This window comes from Tinamus guttatus, unplaced genomic scaffold (genome assembly GCF_059628265.1).
Source record: "Tinamus guttatus ecotype Peru unplaced genomic scaffold, ASM5962826v1 Tinamus_guttatus_pri_ptg000503l, whole genome shotgun sequence".
Taxonomy (NCBI): Eukaryota; Metazoa; Chordata; class Aves; order Tinamiformes; family Tinamidae; genus Tinamus; species Tinamus guttatus.
In genome coordinates, this window is record NW_028289037.1 from 467,128 (window position 1) to 488,282 (window position 21,155).

Sequence of the window (21,155 nt, forward strand, 5' to 3'; positions counted from 1 at the left end):
TGTACCTAGAAATAGACAAATGCATTTTGATGCACTGGCTTGATTAACTCATTCTAAATTCCTTTTACTCAAATTATTTGACTCTCTTGTAAGAGGGAAAGAGCACAGTCCTGGGCAGAATATCATGTACTGTTCTGCCCTTAAGAAGTGAAAATAAAAGCTGAAGTTAAAAGCATGACAGGAAAGCATTTGTTAGATGTTGAAGATATTGACTTCAAGAGGTCTCCAAACATACATCTTGCTATTTATTCTTTTTTTTTTATCAATGAGTTTTTCATCTATTGTTTCAGTTACAACTGACATTCTGTAACTGAAACAAAATAGAAATTTTCTCTTTCTTTACAAATTCACAACAACCTTAACCCTGTCAAGAAGCCCACAAGAATGAAATCAATATAGCATTTGGCAGGCATTTCTATTGCACTTGGACACATAAAGTAAATAGTCTCATACATCAGTGTATTGTCATCAATGGCAATATTCTGAAACCTAATAATGTCTACGTTTGCAGTGTCAAATGACAAAGGAAATAGAGGTATCAGCGTGGCAGATGTAAAACAACACGAAAATATATCTGACATGAATGAGAAGCACTGACTAGCAACTCAGGTGTCATTTGCCGGGTGTCATGCCCGGCTCTTCCAGGATGGACAACTGCTACTGTCTGCAATTTGCACCGCACTGGAAGCGACTTGCTCCTCAGTGCAAAAGCCAAAGCACAACTCGAGGACCCACACTCCGCACCTCAACCCCCCCGACACCGGGCGGCCCCGAGCGAGAGCAGCGCCAGCGGGGCAACACCTGGAACGCTGCACCTGGGGCTCCCGCTCACACCTCCTAGCCCCTTTCCCCTCTTTTTTTCCCTTTTCTCCATGCCGAGAACAACGCTTTGTCCCCGGCGCAGACCGCAACCCCGGGGGCAGCCGGACCAAGTTGCCGGGACTTACAGTCGCATCGCTCCCGCTGCTGGCGCGGCGCCTCCCGCCACCTCGGGCCACCTCGGCCGCGCTTCGGCTACCACGAGCCCAGCCCGCACTCCCGCCAGTCACTCAGTCAGTCGGGGCGTCGCTCGGTCTGTCAGTCCGCGGCCGCAGCGCGACACGGCGGCTCCCGGGGCTGCCGCGGGTGCCCCTCCGAGGGGCTGCGCCTCGGGGAGCATCTGCCTCCTCCCGCCGCCCCGCGCCCGCCCCCGCTCCGCTCCGCTCCCTGGCGGGGCTGGGCGCGACGCCGCTGCGGGGCGGCCCCGGGAGCGCGCCCGGCGGCACCGCCTCCCCCGCGCCCGCCTCCCACCGCCCCGCCGAGCGGCACCGGCGCCCCTCGAGGGGGCGGCGAGCCGAGCTGGGCCGGGCCGGGCCGGGCCGGGCCGGGGGCTGTCACCGCTTCGCGCTGAGCGCGCCCTCTGCTCGCGCGCGACCCGTCCTGCGTGGAGGACCCGCCGGCGGAAGGACCGGGATCGGCCGGGACTGACTGTAAGAGGGACCTGTCACCCGCGCTGTCCCCTTCGCGGCGGACACGGAGCAGAGCCCGTCGCGGGCACCTCTTGATCGAGCAGAGGCCGGGGACGCGGGGCGAGGGTCCTGCGGCCCCCGTTGGGCGCCGGGCCCCGTCGCAGCCCCGCCGCGTTCCGGGGAGCACCGGCTGCTCGCTGCCGAGTGCCCGAGCTATGTCCCTTTGCGGTCCCTGCGCCAGCTGGGAACAGCGAGCAGTGGCTGCCACATTCGCCGGCCAGCAAAGACATCTAAATTCCAGTTTCTGCTCCAAAAGTTATATAAACATAAAAAAAAAAAAAAAAAAAAAAAAGCCGAGGATAGCCTCTGTGGAAGAATATTCCCCTGCTGTATGGAAAACTGGAGGAACGAACTGACCCAGTAACACCTGCTTTTCAAGAGCGCATCTAGTGACTGTGCACAAAGTATTCCAGGAGGACTTCTCTGCATTAACTAATCCAGGCTACCTAATATTTAAATATCCACTGAGCCACAGTAAGAGAGACCGAGAGAAAGCATGGTGATTCACCTCTGCATTTCTTCCAAATGTGGCAGTGCAGCAAGCAGGTAGTAGGGTGTCTTCCCAGCAGATGGAGTCAGGAAACAAACAAGCTTGCTTTAAAGGTAACGCCACCCGGCTAAGAATAGCTTCGCTCTTTTGTCTCCCTGGGGTTTCTGCTATCAAGTAAAAGGAGCTTTGACATCTGCTTTTAAATCTTTCCACTTATTTCTGAAAGGAAAGTTAGCTCTTATTGCATTGGTCCTCAAATGCTTTTCTTGGAAAAGGCGTTCCACGCCATGCTCCTCAAATGCTAAAACTGCTGAACTCTGTTACACACTTCTTGTACAGCCTACAGCAAATTTCAGCCTGTCCTAGAAATCTTCTACCTGCTTCCACATAGCTAGGAGCCATGCTGAGGAGTGAGGGACAGGGAGAAGGAAGCAAGGGGACTTAGCGCTGAGCGGGAGACACTGGGCTGAGAGCACACGGTAGTTTCCATGAAGCAGGAACCCATTGCCATGTTTTCCAGGCACTGTATAAAAGGTTTGCTCTAGCTGGATCCATCGGAGAAATCTGCCCTCATTGTTGTGGTAGAGACAGTGCTGAGATGCTCAAGATACACTGATCTAATCCACCATCCTATTATTTAAACTTTCACCATAGTTTTCACCTTTTTTCTTGTGGAGACGACTAGGAGCATCAGTGGGAGTTGCCCTTGTGAGAACTCACAGTGTCGTGATTGCGTTGTTGTTCGAAGCTTTCTCAGGCAACAACAGTGAAGTTAGCAGAGGTTTTCACTCACTGTAACGCTACTTCTGGTCCATGGAGCCCCCATGGACCAAGAGGAGTCATGTCCAGCTGCCCTGCTCTTAGCTGAGCTCAGTTAAATCCCAGTTTTACATGCTGGAGGTGTCTGTGTAGGAAGAGCTGTTGAAGTACTGAAGGAAAATTATGAGCTGAAACATAGAGAGAGCAAGAGAATTCCCCTTCTTTCCACTGTAACAATAACCTCACCGAGGAAAAAATTTCCTGTACTTTGTAGCCTGGAGTATCTTTTCTTTTTCAGTGTTTTTAGAGGTAGGTGGGTTGGGTAAGTAACCAACTAAGTCCAAATTGCTTTAGGATCCAGAAAGCAGTTGGACTACATGCTTTCCTCAGTGGTTGAAGCAGTTGATTTCTTACCAAAGGTTATTTTTCACAGTGGATCCATATCATTATTTTTATATTGTCTGGCTAATAGTTTTCATTCTATGATTAGAAAACGGCACATTCCTAATGACTGTTTTTTATAATTTTTGAAAACAGATATTATGTTGCTCTGTTTTCTTACTGAGTACTGTATATCTGCTGAAGTATAAATCTGTCATCCCATAATCTGGAAATAGCTTTTCTACTTCTTCCTTAAAAACAAACAAAACAAAACAAAAAACCCATAAAGTCTCTTTTGTTAACCATTACTTTGCACACAAAAGAAAAAATGTCCGATTCTGCTACAGGCCATTGCAGTCCATATGCATGAACAGCTACTATTTGGAATACAAGTGCAATGTATGACCAGACCCATAAGTAATCACTGGAAATCTATTATTAACTGTACCTTGATAGTTTAACTGTTCCATTTGTGCTCAGCACAGCAGCAGTTTTTCACACTGCCCTGATTTTATTTGTCAGGTGCAGAATTGGAATGAAAATCAAAGGGATTCCCAGGCAAACCCACAAACTATTCATGTGAGGCTATGGAGAGATATTTCCACAGTCTTTCTGTATTTCCACAGTCTAGAGTGCAGAGGCCTGCACTGCAAGCTGTTTGGAACAACTCCCGCTTATGGTCTGTATATCTTCCTTAAGTGGCATGGTGCACCACACAGGGATTATCTGGAGCTTAGTGCCTTCAGATAACAACGTGTTTACTTCTAGTTGGTTTGGAGAATAAAAAGAGTGAGCTTTGAGCTGTCTCCAGAAGACCACATAAACGTGCTGTACCCTTTAATAAGAAGATTGCACGTAACTAATTTTATTGCAGGCTACATTCTCGTTTTGCAAGACAAAAATGGAAGGAGACAACACTTAAACAAAGCGAAGAGATTGGAGAATTTACCAGGACCTTGAGTACGATTTAAATCAGACCCACTAGGTTTACACGAGAACATTTAAGATTAAATGTGATTTTGTAAATCATGGTTTTGCGTTCCTCGAAGAGAGAAATGTGTGCGGTCAGTAGAGCTGCCATTTGGGCAGTACATTTTGCACAGCCAGAGTAACTTCTGGGTAACCGGGTATTTCAATTTTTTTAAAAAAAGAGGTCACTCCAGGATTAGGGATTTAAAGAATGGCAAGGTAGAAATGATTGGGTGGCTGGAAGGCCTAAGGAGAACTCAGGCTAGCTTTATTGGGGAGAAAAGAACAGTGCCCTAAGAGACAAACGTAATTAGCAAAGTTGTTACAGGCAGGCATCTGGATACATTTGATAAACAGGGAGGAGTAAAACCAAAAAAGGAGAATAGAGATAATCAAAATAAGGCATAGCATGCGAGTTATTCAGAAGTCTCTGAAGGGGTCTGATACATTGCACCACTTGGATTGTCTATTCACAGGATTTAGCACAGGGCAAGATGAGCCACTGCATAGCCTAATATAAGGTGTCTTTAAAGATACATTTCCCCATACCTTTCTTCTCTCAACAAGCAGAGAGACAGTAACAATTGTCAGCCTCCTGTGTGTCTGAGACTCTGCATTTTGTTAAACAGCTTCCCATACAGCAAGATATTTTTAATTTTTCATATGCATTGTGCTGTCACACTGAGATAAATGTTCCTTCTTGAAATATCAGAACCACTGTGCTTGGATAATGCTTTATTCTGGTTATGTTATAACTTACATTTATTTCTGTTGCCAATGTAGCTTCTGTGAAACCTCATCCGTCTTGAAGTTGTGATTCTCCGTAGTAAAGGTTACCAGGAGGGAGAAAACAGGTCTTGGGAACAGAATTTTTGCTCATGTGATAGAGTTAATCAGTGTTAAAGAAACCAAGAGAGAACATTAGAATAAAGTATGTAAGAAATGAAAAAGATTACACTTCCAGACAATTCTTCTAACTATTTAGATGCACAAAAGCATTGATTTTTAGAAATATTCTGAGGAAGGAAATGGCATAATATTAAAAAAATATTAGGAGGACACAGTGGGAGGAGACCTTACCTGGATCACAAGCAACAGCCTAGTGATGGGAATATGGTGTGTGTTTTATTACTAAACCCAAAAGTCATCAAATCTTCCAAGTAACTGTAAGGTAATCTTTTTCAAAATTAATGGATTAATTTTACGTTAACTTTATTTTTAGAAATTCAAAATTCAAGGTTTATGTGTTTATCCAACATGAAACATCTCAATAAAATGATATACAAATTGCTTATGTCATGATAGATTTATTTCAATCAACATCTTAATGTACAGTAAGACATGGGTAATTACATTCTCCTCTACCAAAGTATTGATTCTTCAAATTCATATCTCAGGACATTCCTAGAGGAGCTCCAAAACAGTTTTGAAATGAAAGCAAAAAGGGACAAATGCCTCTGAAAGAGAAAGATCTGGTCTGAAAATAAATCTCTTCAATCAGTAATTATGAAACACAGAAGTAAAAAAAAAAAGGGGGGGGGGAATGAAAATTCAAGAACATTAGTTGCATGCATTTTTTTTTCCTTAATGTAGATCTTTTTCATTAGTAGTATTTATATTCTCTTTCATTTTCCATGTAGAAGAGACTTTTAATTTAGTAGATAGCAATATATGCTTTCATTAATGCAGAAACACAGTGTCATTTGCTGCTCTGTTCAGAAGAAAAAATAAATAAGAAAGCAAAGAAGATAATGAAGACTTGGGCAATGGGACAGTTTCCAAGACTGAGCATCTGATTCCCTAAGAATCAGCAGGTATTTTCCAAGTGCGCTGCAGGAGCTCCTATTCTGGGACATGCTAGCTACTGAGTAGGTGTGCCTGGATGCTGGAGAGAGGCTGAGCCAAGCATCACAAAAAGAGCTTTTCAGGGGAACTAAATACACTGACAGCAGCTAGAAATGTCTTCACTACTGCATGTACAGTATATAAATCATTAACTATTACAGGTAACACAAATCTTCTATGGAAATTATTCCAGGAGCACTGTGAAATTCACGCAGACCACTGGCAGGCATATTTCATAAATTAAACATACTTGCAAAGTCCCACTAGCATAACCTTTACCTTCATTGCTTCACTAATGCATTTTTCATACGAGAAACTTCATGCTATCTAGAGTAATAGGAAATGCAAAAAGCTATTAATACCTAAACACAGTATTTTTATAGAGGTAAAAGTTTAATGTCTTTGTAAGAATGGCCCAGGGCGTGTGTATGACTCAGGCCTTACTTATGCCCTCAAAATTAGTTTCAAGTAAAATTTAAGCAGTGGATAGGCTTATGTTGGTCCTGTGAACACTGGTAACTGAGCTTTACCACAAATCTTTATTCTGCTGTGTGATCCTATGAGCAGTAAGAGTTTTTTGTTATATCTGTAGGTCTGACCAGTGTGTTATTCATGTCATTGGAAAAATATAACTGTAGTGGGCACAAAACTGACTGAAACTAGGCTTTTGTTGGTAAGTGTAATCTTAATCATATTCATTATCATCATCAGTTTGTCTCTCAGTTTGACATGCCCAAAATGAAATGCTCCCCCTCCAAACAATTGTAAGAGGCTCCTCCTAGGAGCATAAACAAGCAGGGTGATTTCAGCTGCCTTTATTCCACAACCCTGGCTTATTATCTTTATCACAAGTAAATAGTAAAAAAGAAATTGTCTGAATTGTTTCTTGCTTCCAAACAACTGTTTTTAATGTTTCGAGACATGGGTCGCCTATAAATACTACTGATCATATTCAGGTACTCACTCATTCAAGCATTTTTTTAACTTTAAATAAAGGTAAAATTGGAAGAATTTGTTTCAGATTAGTAACTTCTCTCTCTGACTAGGCCTTCAAATATAGGCAGTAGAAATGAGTTGGTATCACTTATATCTGGCTGCGAACCTCAGGGCTGCTTGAGCATAAACTACATTGAAACCAATTGTACCATTCATAAGTGGAGATCTAACTTCTTAAGGGTTAGTAGTTTGTGGACCTGCCTCTAATCAATTGTTTAAGATGAGATGCAACTGTTTCTAATGAATTAATTTTGAGTTTAGCTTGCCTTTCACAATGGGAATCCAAATCATTTACATAGTGTGCTGTTTATATATATTGCAAAAACATCTTTATGTAATTTTGACAAATGAGCTGAGTAGGAAGGTCAAAGGCTCAAACGCTTCTGAACAGATGCCTATGTCTTCTTGTGCAGTCTTGTCTTCACTTTTTAAGAACTGTGGAGTAGGGACTAATTTGCAATGTCATATCCAACGTCATAACTCAAGTGAGTTTGCTTAGCATAAGATCATTTACTGCCTTTATATTTAACCTTTCTGTAAGGAAAGCGAAGCATAAAAGTGACTTCTGAGTAGATCTGTAAATGTACAGCACATGTTAAAGACTGTAGAATAGGAATATTTACATTTCAAAGGATTTAAGCTTAGGTTCTGATGACAGAGAATGTACATGATGTAGACAAACACCAGCCTGGAGAAGGAAACTAACAGGAAAGCACATCAGAGACAAGATATGTCTGCTTATAGTATTGATTTATGTAACTTAAAAGTTCACCGTCTCGTTTGCAGTGTTACTGTCTCATTTGTCTTCACACCACTTGGCATACATACATGCACATATACACATTTATTCCAGCATACTGTTGTTTCACTCTCTTTGACACTTGTTTTTCCTTAACAGCTGCCCGTTTAAATCCCACCAGCCAAACTTGACAGAAATTAAAGCAGGGTCAGATGCTCAGAGACAGTGCAAAACACAGAATAAATGTCTTGAGGGAAATGTCTGAACATAAAATTCTTACTCACCTTCATCTGAACCTAATGATTCACTTGGTATGCAGTCCTCACTGTGCCTTTGAGGTCCACCTTAATTGCATCTCCTGTCCTCATGAGTCATAAGTGAGATCACATGCAAAGCTTCCATGCCAGTCCTGTGTTGCTGAGAAAGCTCTGTAAGGTTGGTCCTTCTTCAGCCAGTTAAAGGATACACTGAGACACGCTATACGGAAGCGTCTGGTTTTAGTGCTCTCAGATATTAAAATGTAATGAGAGGAACCTTGTTTCTTCTGTTGCTTTTCTGGTCCCATTCTAGATGTATTTTACAGCTTTGTGCCCTCTCTTTAGTTCTCTTTAGTTCTTTTTATCATCATAAGATCTTTACCATTAGTCATTTCTTAGATAATCCTTGGTGTTACATTTTTGAATATGTTTTTATTCCAAAAGAAAAAAAAAGGAGATGGAAGAGATGCAGGAGCTTTTACCCTGGTAAGTCCAAAACAATCATTTTAGTTATTGCCATGTCTTGAGAAGCAAGAGTGTTGGAAGTTTTCAATCAAAGGTTTGCCAGTGCATTTTAGACTTGGCTCACAACATCATTTCTATTTGAGTTCTGGACCTTAGGTCTTAAAGTAATTGGCGAAAACATGTTCTTTTTTTCCAGATACCAGTAAGTTTGAAAAAAAAAATACTTTTTACTTAAATAATTCTATTTTGTTCAGCCAATAAATTGCATTTGGAAAATAAATAACTTACTGTAAAATGTGTTTTTATTGGATCTTTGAAACTGAAATCTCTTCTCCACTACTGCTGTTTGCAACCATATACTAAAAATAAAGATATGGCATATTTTGCAGCACTGTTATGCTAAGAGTTATGCTTCACCTCACAGAGGTTTAACGAGGTCCATCTTTTCAAGTTGGTCACAGTCCAATTTCTATCACTTAACTTGCAATTTTACAGAGCAGTGTGAAAATCATTCATATTCAGCCAGCAAGTATGCCAATGGCTCTCACCTCTCTTCACACCACTCAGGCATACACATATACACAATTACATCTTTATTCCAGTAATATTATTGATCCTTTTTTTTTTTTTTTTCTTTCCAGGAAGAGTTGCCTAGTTAAATCTCACCAGCTGAACGGTGAGCTAACTAAATGTAGTCAGAGAGGGCTGCAAATCAGAGAAATTTTATGAGAGATGTGCTTAAAATTTCTGCTCTCTGAAGACTGAAGACACAGCATGAATTCAAAAATTATAGACTTCATGACTGAACATGGTGAATTCCAAGGACCACATATAAGATATGACCAGTCAGAATGTATATAAATCCAGTGCAAATCCTGATCATGTGAACATCATCTATCTGAATCAGACCTCACCAAATTTCCTTTGCTTGTATCTGTTTGCAGGCTAGTTGCTTACTTAACCAGGTTTCAGCATTAGTGAATCTTACTGAGACATGGAAATTGGCTAACCATGTCTCTGCAAGATTGGAGCCTTAGAAGCTGAGCTGGAAACTGGTCAATAACTTTTAATATCCCCATAAAGTATTTAATTCTATTAGTTCTGTAATTATTAACTAGAACAAAAAGCTGAAGCATTTATGATTTTGTTTTTTGTAACAGTATTTTTATTTACAATGCAAAGGGTATCAGATGGCATGTGATATATATTTCAGATGACCCAATTCTTTCTAAAGACCTGAAAATGAATGTGAAAGTTCTTTCCAATCCCTTCCAGAGAAAGTCAGACAGCGTATAGTTCTCCTCTTCCCAAGATAACTTTAGTCACACATTACCAGTATCATATATCTCATTTAGTAATGATATGCTCATGATTTTAAGTGGGTTGATCTTGCTGCAATAAATTCATTTTACTTTCCAACACAGCCTATAAGTTATTGAGGAGATGGTCTTTATCATTCATCATTCTTCATCATCATTCACATTGATGAACTATTCATTTATAGATTCAAGAAATCTTTTTCCTGCAAGGTGAAGGACTCTGCACCTTTTTCTGCTTTTGCTTTGCATTTTGATTTCTTTGCAAGAAAAGATTTAAAGTGCAGAAATGTTTAGGAAGGCAGACTGCAAGACATACTTTAAGGGATTCTCTTCTGCTTTTAGTAGCTATTATCAAGCAACAAGAGATTTTTGTGTCCAGGGGAGTATTGATATATCAAGATGAATTGTTTTGCTGTAAAAATGTGCTCGGTTCAGATTATGCAAGAATTCAGATATTGGAGGTTTGTATAGGGGTACCATGTTTATGGACTTCAGGAAAGGAACTTTTCTCCAAATTCACAACCATTAGGGCAGGAGATTATCTTTTGATCCACCAATCATTACCATTAAGTGCTCTGCAAGAAGAATGTGACCTAAATATTAAAACTTTCAGTTTAATGAAGAAAAACAAAAATGTCTAATTAAAATGTCTCAGTAAAAGACGGCAATTAACATCAGTGGTAGATAATCCCTGAAAAAACAGGTCACTTTTATTCAGTTACCTAAAATATTTAGGTGCCCTTTGGAGGACAGTGGATAAAGAACATAGCTTCTACTGTTCCTTTTAATTCATTATTTCTATATAGAAGGAATGAACTGAGAAATATGGAATTATGGAAATACAGCAGGAAATATGCTGTGTTTTAGAATGCTGGTATTGCTATATTCTAGGAAGTGGATGGCAAATAAAGCAACCGAAGATCTTTATATGAAATTGGATATATGCTACCAGCTTACTGGCGAGTTTCCAGACTAACTGCATACATGATAGCTAGCATGCAACAAAAAGTAGAGTTTTAGGAAACAAATTCTTATAACTCATTGAAATGGAAGAGGAGAAATCCTTTTCTTGCCTCCTTTTGCAAGCTCTAAGCTGGTGGAATTTAGCCATTTTGTAGGTATTCTTATCTAACACAGGGTCCTCAGGATTTGCTTTCTCTTCAATTTTTTGAATATGTTGATTATTCCAGGGGTCCATTTCAAATGAATCAAGAAAAATGCAGTTCACAGTGTCTCAGCCAGACAGATTTCAATGATGTTCTACAGTACAGTATTGCATCATAAGTATGTACTCCAAAATGAAGGAACAGTTTTGAAAATTCCTATGGAGCTAGTCCTGGATGAAAAATCATTTCACTGTATTAAATGATGCTTTTATTCCTTGGTATAGTAGAACTTGGCGATCGTATCAGCGATGATTTTTGTAGCTCACCAGTTGCTTCCCTGAAGGTTGGGTCTTTTCCTCCAGTCCCTCTTTGCAGACTAGCAGCATTCACTGCCTCTTGGGGCTAACCCAAACTGCAGCAGCCCCCTTGGAGAAGAACCCCCAGAGGAAATCTTTCTCTGTGTCCCTTTGACATCCTGTCTTCAGATCTACCCTTGGCCAGGCCAAGATCTCTCTTTCGGTGTTTCGGGAGATGCTTGTAGTGCATCTCCCTTGCCACCTGCCTCAGTGCACAAGGCTGTGCAGGCCCAGTGTGCTTAGTCAGTTCTTTGGACTCCCCTGCCCTACAGTCCTGGGCGAAAAACACCAGAAATCTTCCTCCCTGCTGCTCTTCATCACTGCTTTACTAGTGGGACACAAGTATGTGCGCGTGTATATATATATATATATATATATATGTATGCAAATCAGGTAATAGCAAATCTTATAACCTTACTGCATGTTGTCAGGTGCCTCAAAGTTTAGAAATGTGCGTAGTTTTCTGGACAGCTTTAGATCACTGAATATATATTTTTACAGCTATTTATCTCTTTCTCTCTCTTTTCCTTTTTTTTCTTTCTTTTTTTTTTTTTTTTTCCTGAAAGGTTCTTTACCTCCTCTGTTGCGAAATTTGGGAGAACATCTATCTTCTGTTTATAAAGCCAGTCTCTTTTACTCCATGCTGCCAAATTTCTGCAGCATATAAATTCCTATTAAAGATATTTTTATATTGCCTCTGGAGAATGATATACTCTCCTTGTCACTGTCAGGGAGCTATTAGATAACGCTTAGCAAACTACTAAAACAATATCTTGCATGTTGGCTATTAATGGGCTGTTCTGCATTTTCATAAAACATCTGGGATCTGATTAGCTGAAAGTCTAAGCATTAGTTGCAATGCTGTCTGCAATTATAGCAGACTGTAGCTGGATGGTGAATATATCAAGTGCTTTTAGAAGTAAATTGCTTCAAAACTCAGCTTCTTTCTAGGTTCTGCCTCCAGTTATTGCTTGGAGATGTATTATTGCTTCCATAAATGACTGATACATTTTAAAATGTCATGTATGGACAGAAAGGAGGTTTTCCCAATGCTGCTTGTTATTCTAGGAATTATGTTGCTTCCCATTTTAATGATTCTTAAGCAGATGGTAAAAAACATGGGAAATATGGATTTGGAAGTTCCCAGGAAGTGGTAAGAACCTAACCCATGAATCTCACACCTTGGATGTGCTTATTCCTCCTAAAGTTTTTATACTCTTGGAATGAAAAGCTGTACCACTCCTTTCAGCAAAAGGAATCCCAAATACTCATCTGGGTGCATTTCACTGTAACACTTAATGAGAACCCCGACAAGCAATGATTAGGGATAATCCCATTCTTTTATATTTACACATTAGCTGGTTAAAGCCTGTTTCACACTCATGAGGGTGACTATAGTAGCTTCATCTTCATTTTCACGTCAAGTTTGGCTTGCCATTCTGAAGATCCTAATTCAGACTTGCAGTAAGAGATCTTTGAAAGGATATGGTATTTTTTATACATTTTTTTTCCAGTTTGGCATTCTTGGGTTGAAAGATCCATTACATTTTGCTTTTGTCATCATTTCCATCATTTAAGATTCATCTAAAATGTCGTTGTCGCTATATTTGAATTCTTTTTGCTTCTGCTTGTCTTCATGCCCTCTGCTCCTCCTCATGTCATTGAAATTGCTCGAGCTCAGAAGGAAATAGTGTACTAGCAGCATAGGAGAAGCTCCTGGGAAAGTTAGGAATGGAGAGAGAGAAGTTTAGTTGTTTATGGGTCAAAGGTGTTTTGGTAAAGAATATTTCTGACTCCTGAACATCAATTACTCTGTGTTCTGCTGTGAACAGGTCAGGGTGGAAACCACCAGGGAGCACCCCATAAATAGTGGAGGGACAACCCAAGGGACTCTTAGCCTTGCATTAATTTGCCTCTAGAGGTCTCCCAACTCTTCTTGCATTTCAAGCCCCAAATATATGCATTGTCCTCAATTTTAGCTTTAGTGTTTGTGGTTTATGGTTCCTAAATACAGATTTTCTCTTGTCTTGTTCTTACACCGTCATTGTCAATATACTCATAGGAGATATTTCTGTGGAAAATGCTGGATAGTTCAGGCAGTTTTTGAAATAATGGGTAAATTTGGTGCTTGGAAATAAAATTAATCATTGTGCTCTATATGCATGCTTTCAGGCAGAGAATATGCAAAACTGAATGAATATGAACCATATTTGCAGCCCATGATTACAGAAAAATAGAAAATTTCCCGAATATAATGATCTTGCTCTGCTCCTTGTAGTATCTCAGAATGCACCAGCTGAGAAAAGCTTTCTCCTGGCTCTTTCCTCCTCAGTGCTGACGGGGTATCATTTTGTCCTGGCTTTTGCTGATAGGATTCAGAAGTTATTTCACTGGGGTCAGTCTATGTGCCTCATATTGCTGTTTCATATAGGTGGTGTGCTATTAAATTCAGAGGAGTTCTGTCTAATCTGCACTGTGGTAAGTGAGAGGGTGGATTCACTCCCTGAACCTGTGCATCTGGCACTTTCAGCATGATCACCATGCAGGCTGAAGCATCATATCCTACCCCCTCTCTATTTGAATTTAGACCTATTTTCCCACTCCTCGGGAAAAAAGCAGCTGCATTTAGGATGCTTGCAGGGGTCCAGCAGGAGCTGCTGCATCTCAGACACAAGATCCAGGCAATCAGGTGCATCCTGCTGGTGCCCTTTGGATTGCTTCCTCCGCACTGGGAGGATGCTGTGGATCATGCCCCATGCTCCATGGGGAGAGGCAGCAGTTCCTGGCCTTCAGCCACCTATTCCTTTCAAATATCTGTTCCCAGGAAAGAAGATTTCCACTCACTTTGGAATCTTTTCAACACCAAATATAGCATGTTAAAATGGCCACCTTTATTTAAACCAAGAGGACCCAGGGAGGGTCCCAGAGGGACCCAGGCAATACAAAAAATGGAAAAGATTAAATTTTAAGGACAGTAGATTAAGAGAAAAAGCTTAACAGAAAAAGTTTTTTTGTGAAAATTGGATGAAAACAGAAGCATATATTTCCTCAAATGTGCAGTATGCTGTTGTACGCTAGCTGAAGACTGATGTGCAGAGTTCAGGCCTGAGGAGAGTTTTGGTTAATTAATGATTAGGTAGGGGGGTAGGAAAATGCTTTGTCCAAATAGCTATTCTGATTCAATGGAAAATGACCAGAGATTTGGGGCAATAAGAGTTTTTCATAGGGTATAATGTCCTATGAAGACAATGAGTTCCCAAATCATTAGCAAAGATATATAACTCATGATATATATTTGAAATAATATTTTATTGTTGAAATTGTATTGGAAGTTTTAAAGAGTGAAATTTGTTTGAAAGCCAATTACATGTCTTGAATTTTAAATTTTTATAATAAAATATTGAGAGGTATATTGCCATTTTTCATTGTAGTAAAAATAAATGAAAGGATTTTGTAGTTTACAGTACTGGTTGTCAAGTATATTGTTGTCAAATGGATTTGGAGAGCTGACCTTTTGAATAAAACCCCTAAAATGTATAATATTTTCTGTTTTAACTCAAAGCATGTTTCATTAAGAAAAAAATCATTCAAACCGTTATGCAAACAATAAGAAGAGGTTGCTTAGCCCTCTTTAGGCAGCTAAGTGTAGTGAGGAATTATCTTGTTTCCATGGTCATTTAGCTTTCAAATGTCATAAGCAGACAGAAAGGAAGGTGAACCTTTGCTGCATCTTTTAATGAGGCAGCTGCTCCTTCTTGAAGGCTACACAACTATGAAACAATGTTTGGATGCAAAGATACCTGCAAAGATCTGTAAGAGTCATCAGCGACACAAATGTGCTTTAGGAAAGATTTAAGAAAATTTCTTTAGTCTAGAAAACACTGAGGGAAAAAATAAGGACCTTCAAATATAGCAGCTGCAAAAAAGGAAGCAAATTATGACCACTAACTTGCTGCCAGTAAGATACAAGATGCCATAGTCTTAAATTTAAGTAGCGTAGATTTAGAGATAGACATCAAGAAATATTTTTGACTGTAAGCAGGGTAAAGCAGAGGAATAGACTGCCTGTGGTGGTGTCACATCTCTCCATCTGGGTGATCTAAAGAATTGGTTATACTGCCTAAAATGGTTTACATTGCAGGACACAGGGCTTCTAGGTCTTAGCAAGCACCCTTCCTGTACCCTGTCTCCGTCTCAGGAAAAAAATGATCATAATCATGATGATCTTCTTCCTTTTTCCTGACTTGATTTCCAAGCAAAGTAAAGCAAAGCATACTGGCTACAAAGAAGTCACAGACATGTTCAGCACATCCTCAGTCTGGGTGAGCCATGAATGTTTTCTGTAGATTGCAGCTCTTGGGCAGCCACAGGCATGGATCCTCTGCTAGGCAGAGCCATGAACTGGAGGACTCCTCCAAATGCATCTCCATCCTTGTTTTCTGTGATCTGCTGTGAAACATAATTGGAGCTGTCATCCCAACTGGTTGGTCATCTAATTACTCTCTTTTATACAAATCTGGGGAAACCCCATGCACTAACACAACAATTGTAGTCCACAATGTAGCTATGGAGAGGTGGCAGTTTGTTGTGGGCTGTAGGATTAGAGATTTCTGTGCCACAGGGACACCCATTAGTCTTGCTCCCCCACTCAGAAGACAGAATAGTGTGTGAGGCCATGACATCCCTGAGCGTGCTGCGGTAAGAGCAGAAAGGAGATGACGCCTGTGAGCTGTCACAGATGCATGTCTACATAATGAGGCACTTCATGCAAATCAGTTCAGACTCTCCCATTACAATTCTCCTTTTCAAGTGTGAAATGAATTTATATGGGCAGTTGTCATGGGGATGGAAAGCTGTGCATTAAGTTGCTTAACTCTTTTCTTCTCTGCTTCCTTTCTTCCCCTTCATAAACTCATGCCTCTCCACCAGCTTTGAAAAGGATCATATAAGGTAACCAGATACTTTAGAAATTGCCTCGATCTCCTAGGACCCTTGAAAATGTCTTCAAGGACTTTCTCCTTTCCAAGAAACTTCTCTGTTTCCTGCAAGAGTCGTCTCCAAATCTAACAAGTGCTTGGAAGGCGAAACTGAAAACCTGTGTCACAGTAGAAAAATGCTCTCTTCAGAACTAATAACTGTGGTATCAGTATCTGCTGTTGGTGACCACTCCAAAACCACTCCATCAGCTAAAAATGAAGCATTGAGGAAATGCTCAGAAAATCCAAACTAACTTTCTTATTCTCCAGTTATCCTTTTAAAAACAGGGACATTACAACACTGTCAACTCCCAGGTTATTGTGCACTATATGGTAGACAAAAGACAAAAAAGAAAAAAATCTGTCAGCACAATTTAGAAAAACTGATGACTTTAAAGACCTTCAGCACAGGGAGAGCTGCCACTGATAAAAACTTACTCATCTATGAGCAAGTGACTCATCTGTGCTTTGCGTGAGAGCGAATCTTTGCTACATAATGTTGGGAATAGAATTTTAAACCCTATGAAGTCTTTATAAAGTCTAAGACCTGTTAGAGAATGAATGTTAAGAAGGGGAGCTATTACACAAACAAGAGTTTTTAGAGAGAAGATTGATAAAGTTTAACACATAATTAAAGAGGCTTAGGACCATATTGTTTTCTTTGTTTTTGATTTTTTTTTTCCACATTGGAAGTGTTTAAACACCGGAGCACATTGTCCAGAGAGACTAGCACTTCTCTGACCTTGGAGATATGCACCACAAGACTACTCAAAACCCTGATCAATCTGATGAAAAGCTGAAGTTAGACCTCCTGTGAACAGGGCCTTGAACGAGATGACTTTCAGAGGTCCCCTACAAATTAAAGACTTCTGAGATCCTGAGCTATGTGTCTAGTGTTCTTAAAGAATTTTTATGATGGCGACTCTACTGTCTCCATAAATAATCTATTCCAGTGCTTCATAAAGAGAAGAAAAACATATTCAAAGCAACCACATATTTTGGATCGATAAAATCAAATTCTTGAAATGCTTGTAACCCTTACATTGCAATGCTCTGATAATGCCAGACAGTCAGAGAGGGAATCTGAATAGACATTTCTTACAGCAAGGCTGAAAGACATTAAAATAGTTAAAGGCTTAGGATCACAGAAATTTATAATGCAACTCAATGTATATTCTAAAGCAGGGATAAGCAACCTATTAATGTCTAGAGAATGCATATGTCTTTCAAACTCATTTCGGCAGCCCATATATTAAAGTTGCCCCGTATTATTTCTGCCAAAAAATGATTGGGTTGCAGAGAATATGAAATGATTTCATGGATTATACTTTTCTGTCTCTATTTTTGTAAAAGAGGTAAGAATACATATTAAAATCAGGATAGCTGATTTCCTGGTATTCCAGGAGCTTAGATAACACAAGCCCATTGTTATGCTACGTGAGGATTGTGAGATATGAACATTCAGGATGAACTGAGAAATTGTACACTTTAAAAAAAATAGATAGAATCTGAATCTAAAATATAACTTTGTCCTTATTTTTCTTCATTTTTTTTCCATCATAACGAATGATACCACAGTATCTAATTTTGTTAGGAGTACTAAACAATCCTCCATAAACTCTGATATTTAGCTAAAATTGAATATACTGCTCACCTTGTTGTTCACTTAATTTTCTAATTTGTTTGAAAACTTATTTTGATCAACATATTTTTCTATAAGAATTATTCTTTTTTTATAGCATTTTTGAAACTTGCAATTTTTCTGTTTGCCATCAGTAGCAGGCATGCCCTGGGTGTGAGCTCATCCTTCTTCAGAAACTAATAGGTGAGTAATAGGTCTTGCTTTCTCCTCTTCATATCTCTTTGTCTGCACCTGAAAGATTTTTGCTCATCTGTATTCACTGGAGATGGCTGAGGATATAGCCTTGTATTTTCTGGGACCCCAATTACATTCTTCCATTTGGAAGTGTTTTTACACACACACAAAAAAAAAGTATTTGTATTAAGAATGGTATAATCAGATTGTCAGTTCCTAACAGAAGTCAGGTGGCTGATTGCTTTTGTTCCAACAAACACAACTCAGACACTCATAGCATTTTGGATATTATCTTAGTTTGTGGCTTGATCCAATGTAACAGTCTGTGTCATGCCAGAATTTTCAGTTTCAGAGCTACATTTTTCACAGTTCATATGGGGCACATCTGTGGTTTGCTGGCCTTTTAAAAAGCTATGAAGACTAAATGAAAACAAAACTTATGCCATTTGAAGTTTGGAAACTACAGGTGTATCCTGTAGATAGTGAAAACTATCCTTTTCAGGATGTCATTTCTATTCTCTGGACAGAAACTGAATAAATAGATTTTACTTTATGGACAGAATCCTCTCCCCTTAGTTTATGGCCAGGACAAGAAGTGACTGGAAAACCAGTTGGTGTTTGCTTGAGAGACATTAAAGCAATTGAGTGATAACCTGCAACACTCCACAAAAGGTAAATACGATTCCTAATGACAATACAACTGTCACACATCTTCCCTTGTCCCTCCAAAATACTCTTCAGGCTATTTATGCTGAATATTGCTCTATGGCGTGTGGAGCTGCAGAGCCTCCCTTTGGTGGGGTGGCTCTTCATAGGGTTGGTCCCCCTCTAAGGCAGAATTGTCCTCTGGAGCTGCCTCTGGGAAACGCTGGCTTCTACACTGAGGGATGGCAGTGCATAGCTGGTGATGTGTTTCAGAAGCAATGTTTCTGCTTCTTTTTTATATTTTAGTGCTCAAGAAAACCAAGCTGAAGATAAAAAAAAAAAAAAAAGATTATGTTGATTATTTTGGATATTACTCAAGTCAGTTCTGAACGACTGGGATTCATTTCTCATGAGGACTACATGAGGCTGAAGTGGAATATATAAGGCACTTTTCCAGACAAATGGATTTTGATAGTGATTATCCAAGTCAAAGCATCAAGCATGGGATACCTCCCACCTATTTTTAAACGATTGCTTCTAAGCAATCATAAGCCTGAATTACTTTAGACCTACTTTCTAATAAGGCCAGTTGCACACCGGAATCCTACGACATGCTCTAGATTAACAATAAATGGAATCCCCTCTGATCATCTGAGGTAGCCAGTAGGTAGCCAGTGTTATTTGCATGTATTTTGCTGGATTTTGGAGCCCTTTGGCAGAAGGCTCATTTAAGTTTATGTTCTCTTTTCAAAGATGGCTTAAGAGTTTCAGCTATTGCTCAGTGTTCCTTTAATGTATGTGCTATCTCTCTTCTCTTCTTCACATGCTTATTAGCCTCTTAATAACTGTAAATGGAACAGCAGACTAAAAGCCTTGACTGACAAAAAATCATGTTTGTTATTTTCTGTAGCTTCAGTGGGGGAAAAACACTATGTGAGTTATTACAGACTGAATAAAAAATGAGCAACATGGCCCACACAGCTGCACTTTGATGGCATCTGCCTTTTCACTAAAAGGTAGAGATGTGTTCATAGGGATAAAAAAGGTGCATGATAGTGTATGGTAAGAACTTGTATCTGCAGTGAAGCAGAGAAGTACCCACCTGGTAACGGTGTGCTGAAGATGGACACAAATGGACAGACAACAGAGCTTCCTATTCAGGGCTCTGGAAAGGCCTGCCTCTGTCTAGGTAGTCTCAGCTATCTTTTATGCATTCTTTGCTATTTCATTTCACACATTTTTTCCACAGGCACTTTCAAGCTTTTCTGCATGCTGCTATCCTTTATAAGTTCTCTGCCACTATAGTTTACTTTCCCTCCTTGAAATGCTGGTACTGAACCCCATTTATATATTGGGGGTTCTATTCTAAAAATTATTTATATAGTTTTTATATTCAGGCCATGGTGCTGTCTCAGGTTAATAGGAAAAATAACATAATTGGAAAATACTAAAAAAAAAAACAAATTATAAAAATCTGTAAATGTCACCATACTTCCTTTTACCTCCAGCATGTGCTCTCTCTTCACTTTCTTTATTGTAGAGTGCCCTGAGAGACCAAGACCCATCTTTGTTTTATCAGTAAAACATCCTCTGTATCTGAATCTTGATCTCAAAAGGATTTCAGGTTTACATCCTCAACAAGTACTGGGTTTATCATGTGCCTTAACTGTTTATTTGGTAATGAAGTTCTTTGATAGATGAGAAATGTATAAAAACATGCTATCCAGCTTCCAATCTCTGCCCTTGCCTTAGTAATAAAAGACTCTTTCAAAGGGGAAGTGTATCTCAACTGTGCTTGGGATACAGATATGGAAATTGTTCATGTATGCTAAATACATCAGGTAGATAACAAAATGTATTTCAGATTTGTTAGATGTCTTGTTAGATGCAGCCTGCAGATTGGGTCAGATATGCTGAAGTATAAAAGGAAAGAGTATGAGATATTCTAGAATATTTTTGTGATAGCTTCTCAGCCAGTTTCCCTAACAAAAGGAGAGATTGTCTCTTTGTTAGCCAATTTATCTTCCCTTTTATAACATTTTAAATAGGTTGATTTCGGCCAAAATTGAGAGTGAATATATTCAAAAATTTTAAGTTCTAACAATTATGATAAAAATCAGCAGTTGGGTAGAGAAGCAAGATCCAATTTACTGATACCACTGAAGAAAAGAATGCTTTAAGTCTATCCAATACGCATTCGAAGGGGGAGCAGCAAACCAATTAGTATATGTAACCTTGAACTAGCTATGCTGTCACTTCCTTAGCTAAATAGGTGCATGTGAAGGAGCTGGGAACAATGAGGAGACAAGGCATGAAACTTAGTGGTATTGGGTGTGAATGGAGATAGGCAGGAGATGTAGAACAGTAGGATCAATAGGAACCAGGATCTATTTCTACCACTGTCCATAGAACAACTGATACTATATTTTTGATTGGAAATTATTTCTATGGAAAATTTAGGGAAATAGCACCTTTAGTATATAATAATTTGTTTAATTTTATACTTATTATTGCTGTTTTTAGAGTGG

At 39.6% G+C, this 21,155-nt stretch overlaps 1 protein-coding gene and 1 long non-coding RNA gene across 2 annotated transcripts in view; both read right to left on the reverse strand.

The window, feature by feature from the left end:
• CALCR (calcitonin receptor) overlaps nt 1–1,033 on the reverse strand; it is a 136,883-nt gene extending 135,850 nt beyond the window's left edge. The window contains exon 1 of the mRNA XM_088533481.1: nt 948–1,033. Coding sequence (XP_088389607.1) covers nt 948–955 — 8 coding nt within the window. The 5' untranslated portion in view covers nt 956–1,033. The remainder of the gene's footprint in view (nt 1–947) is intronic.
• Nucleotides 1,034–8,116: 7,083 nt separating this feature from the next.
• Nucleotides 8,117–21,155, reverse strand: part of LOC148592837 (uncharacterized) — a 319,289-nt gene continuing 306,250 nt past the window's right edge. Inside the window, exon 3 of the long non-coding RNA XR_015913880.1 lies at nt 8,117–8,132. This is a non-coding gene — a long non-coding RNA (uncharacterized LOC148592837). The remainder of the gene's footprint in view (nt 8,133–21,155) is intronic.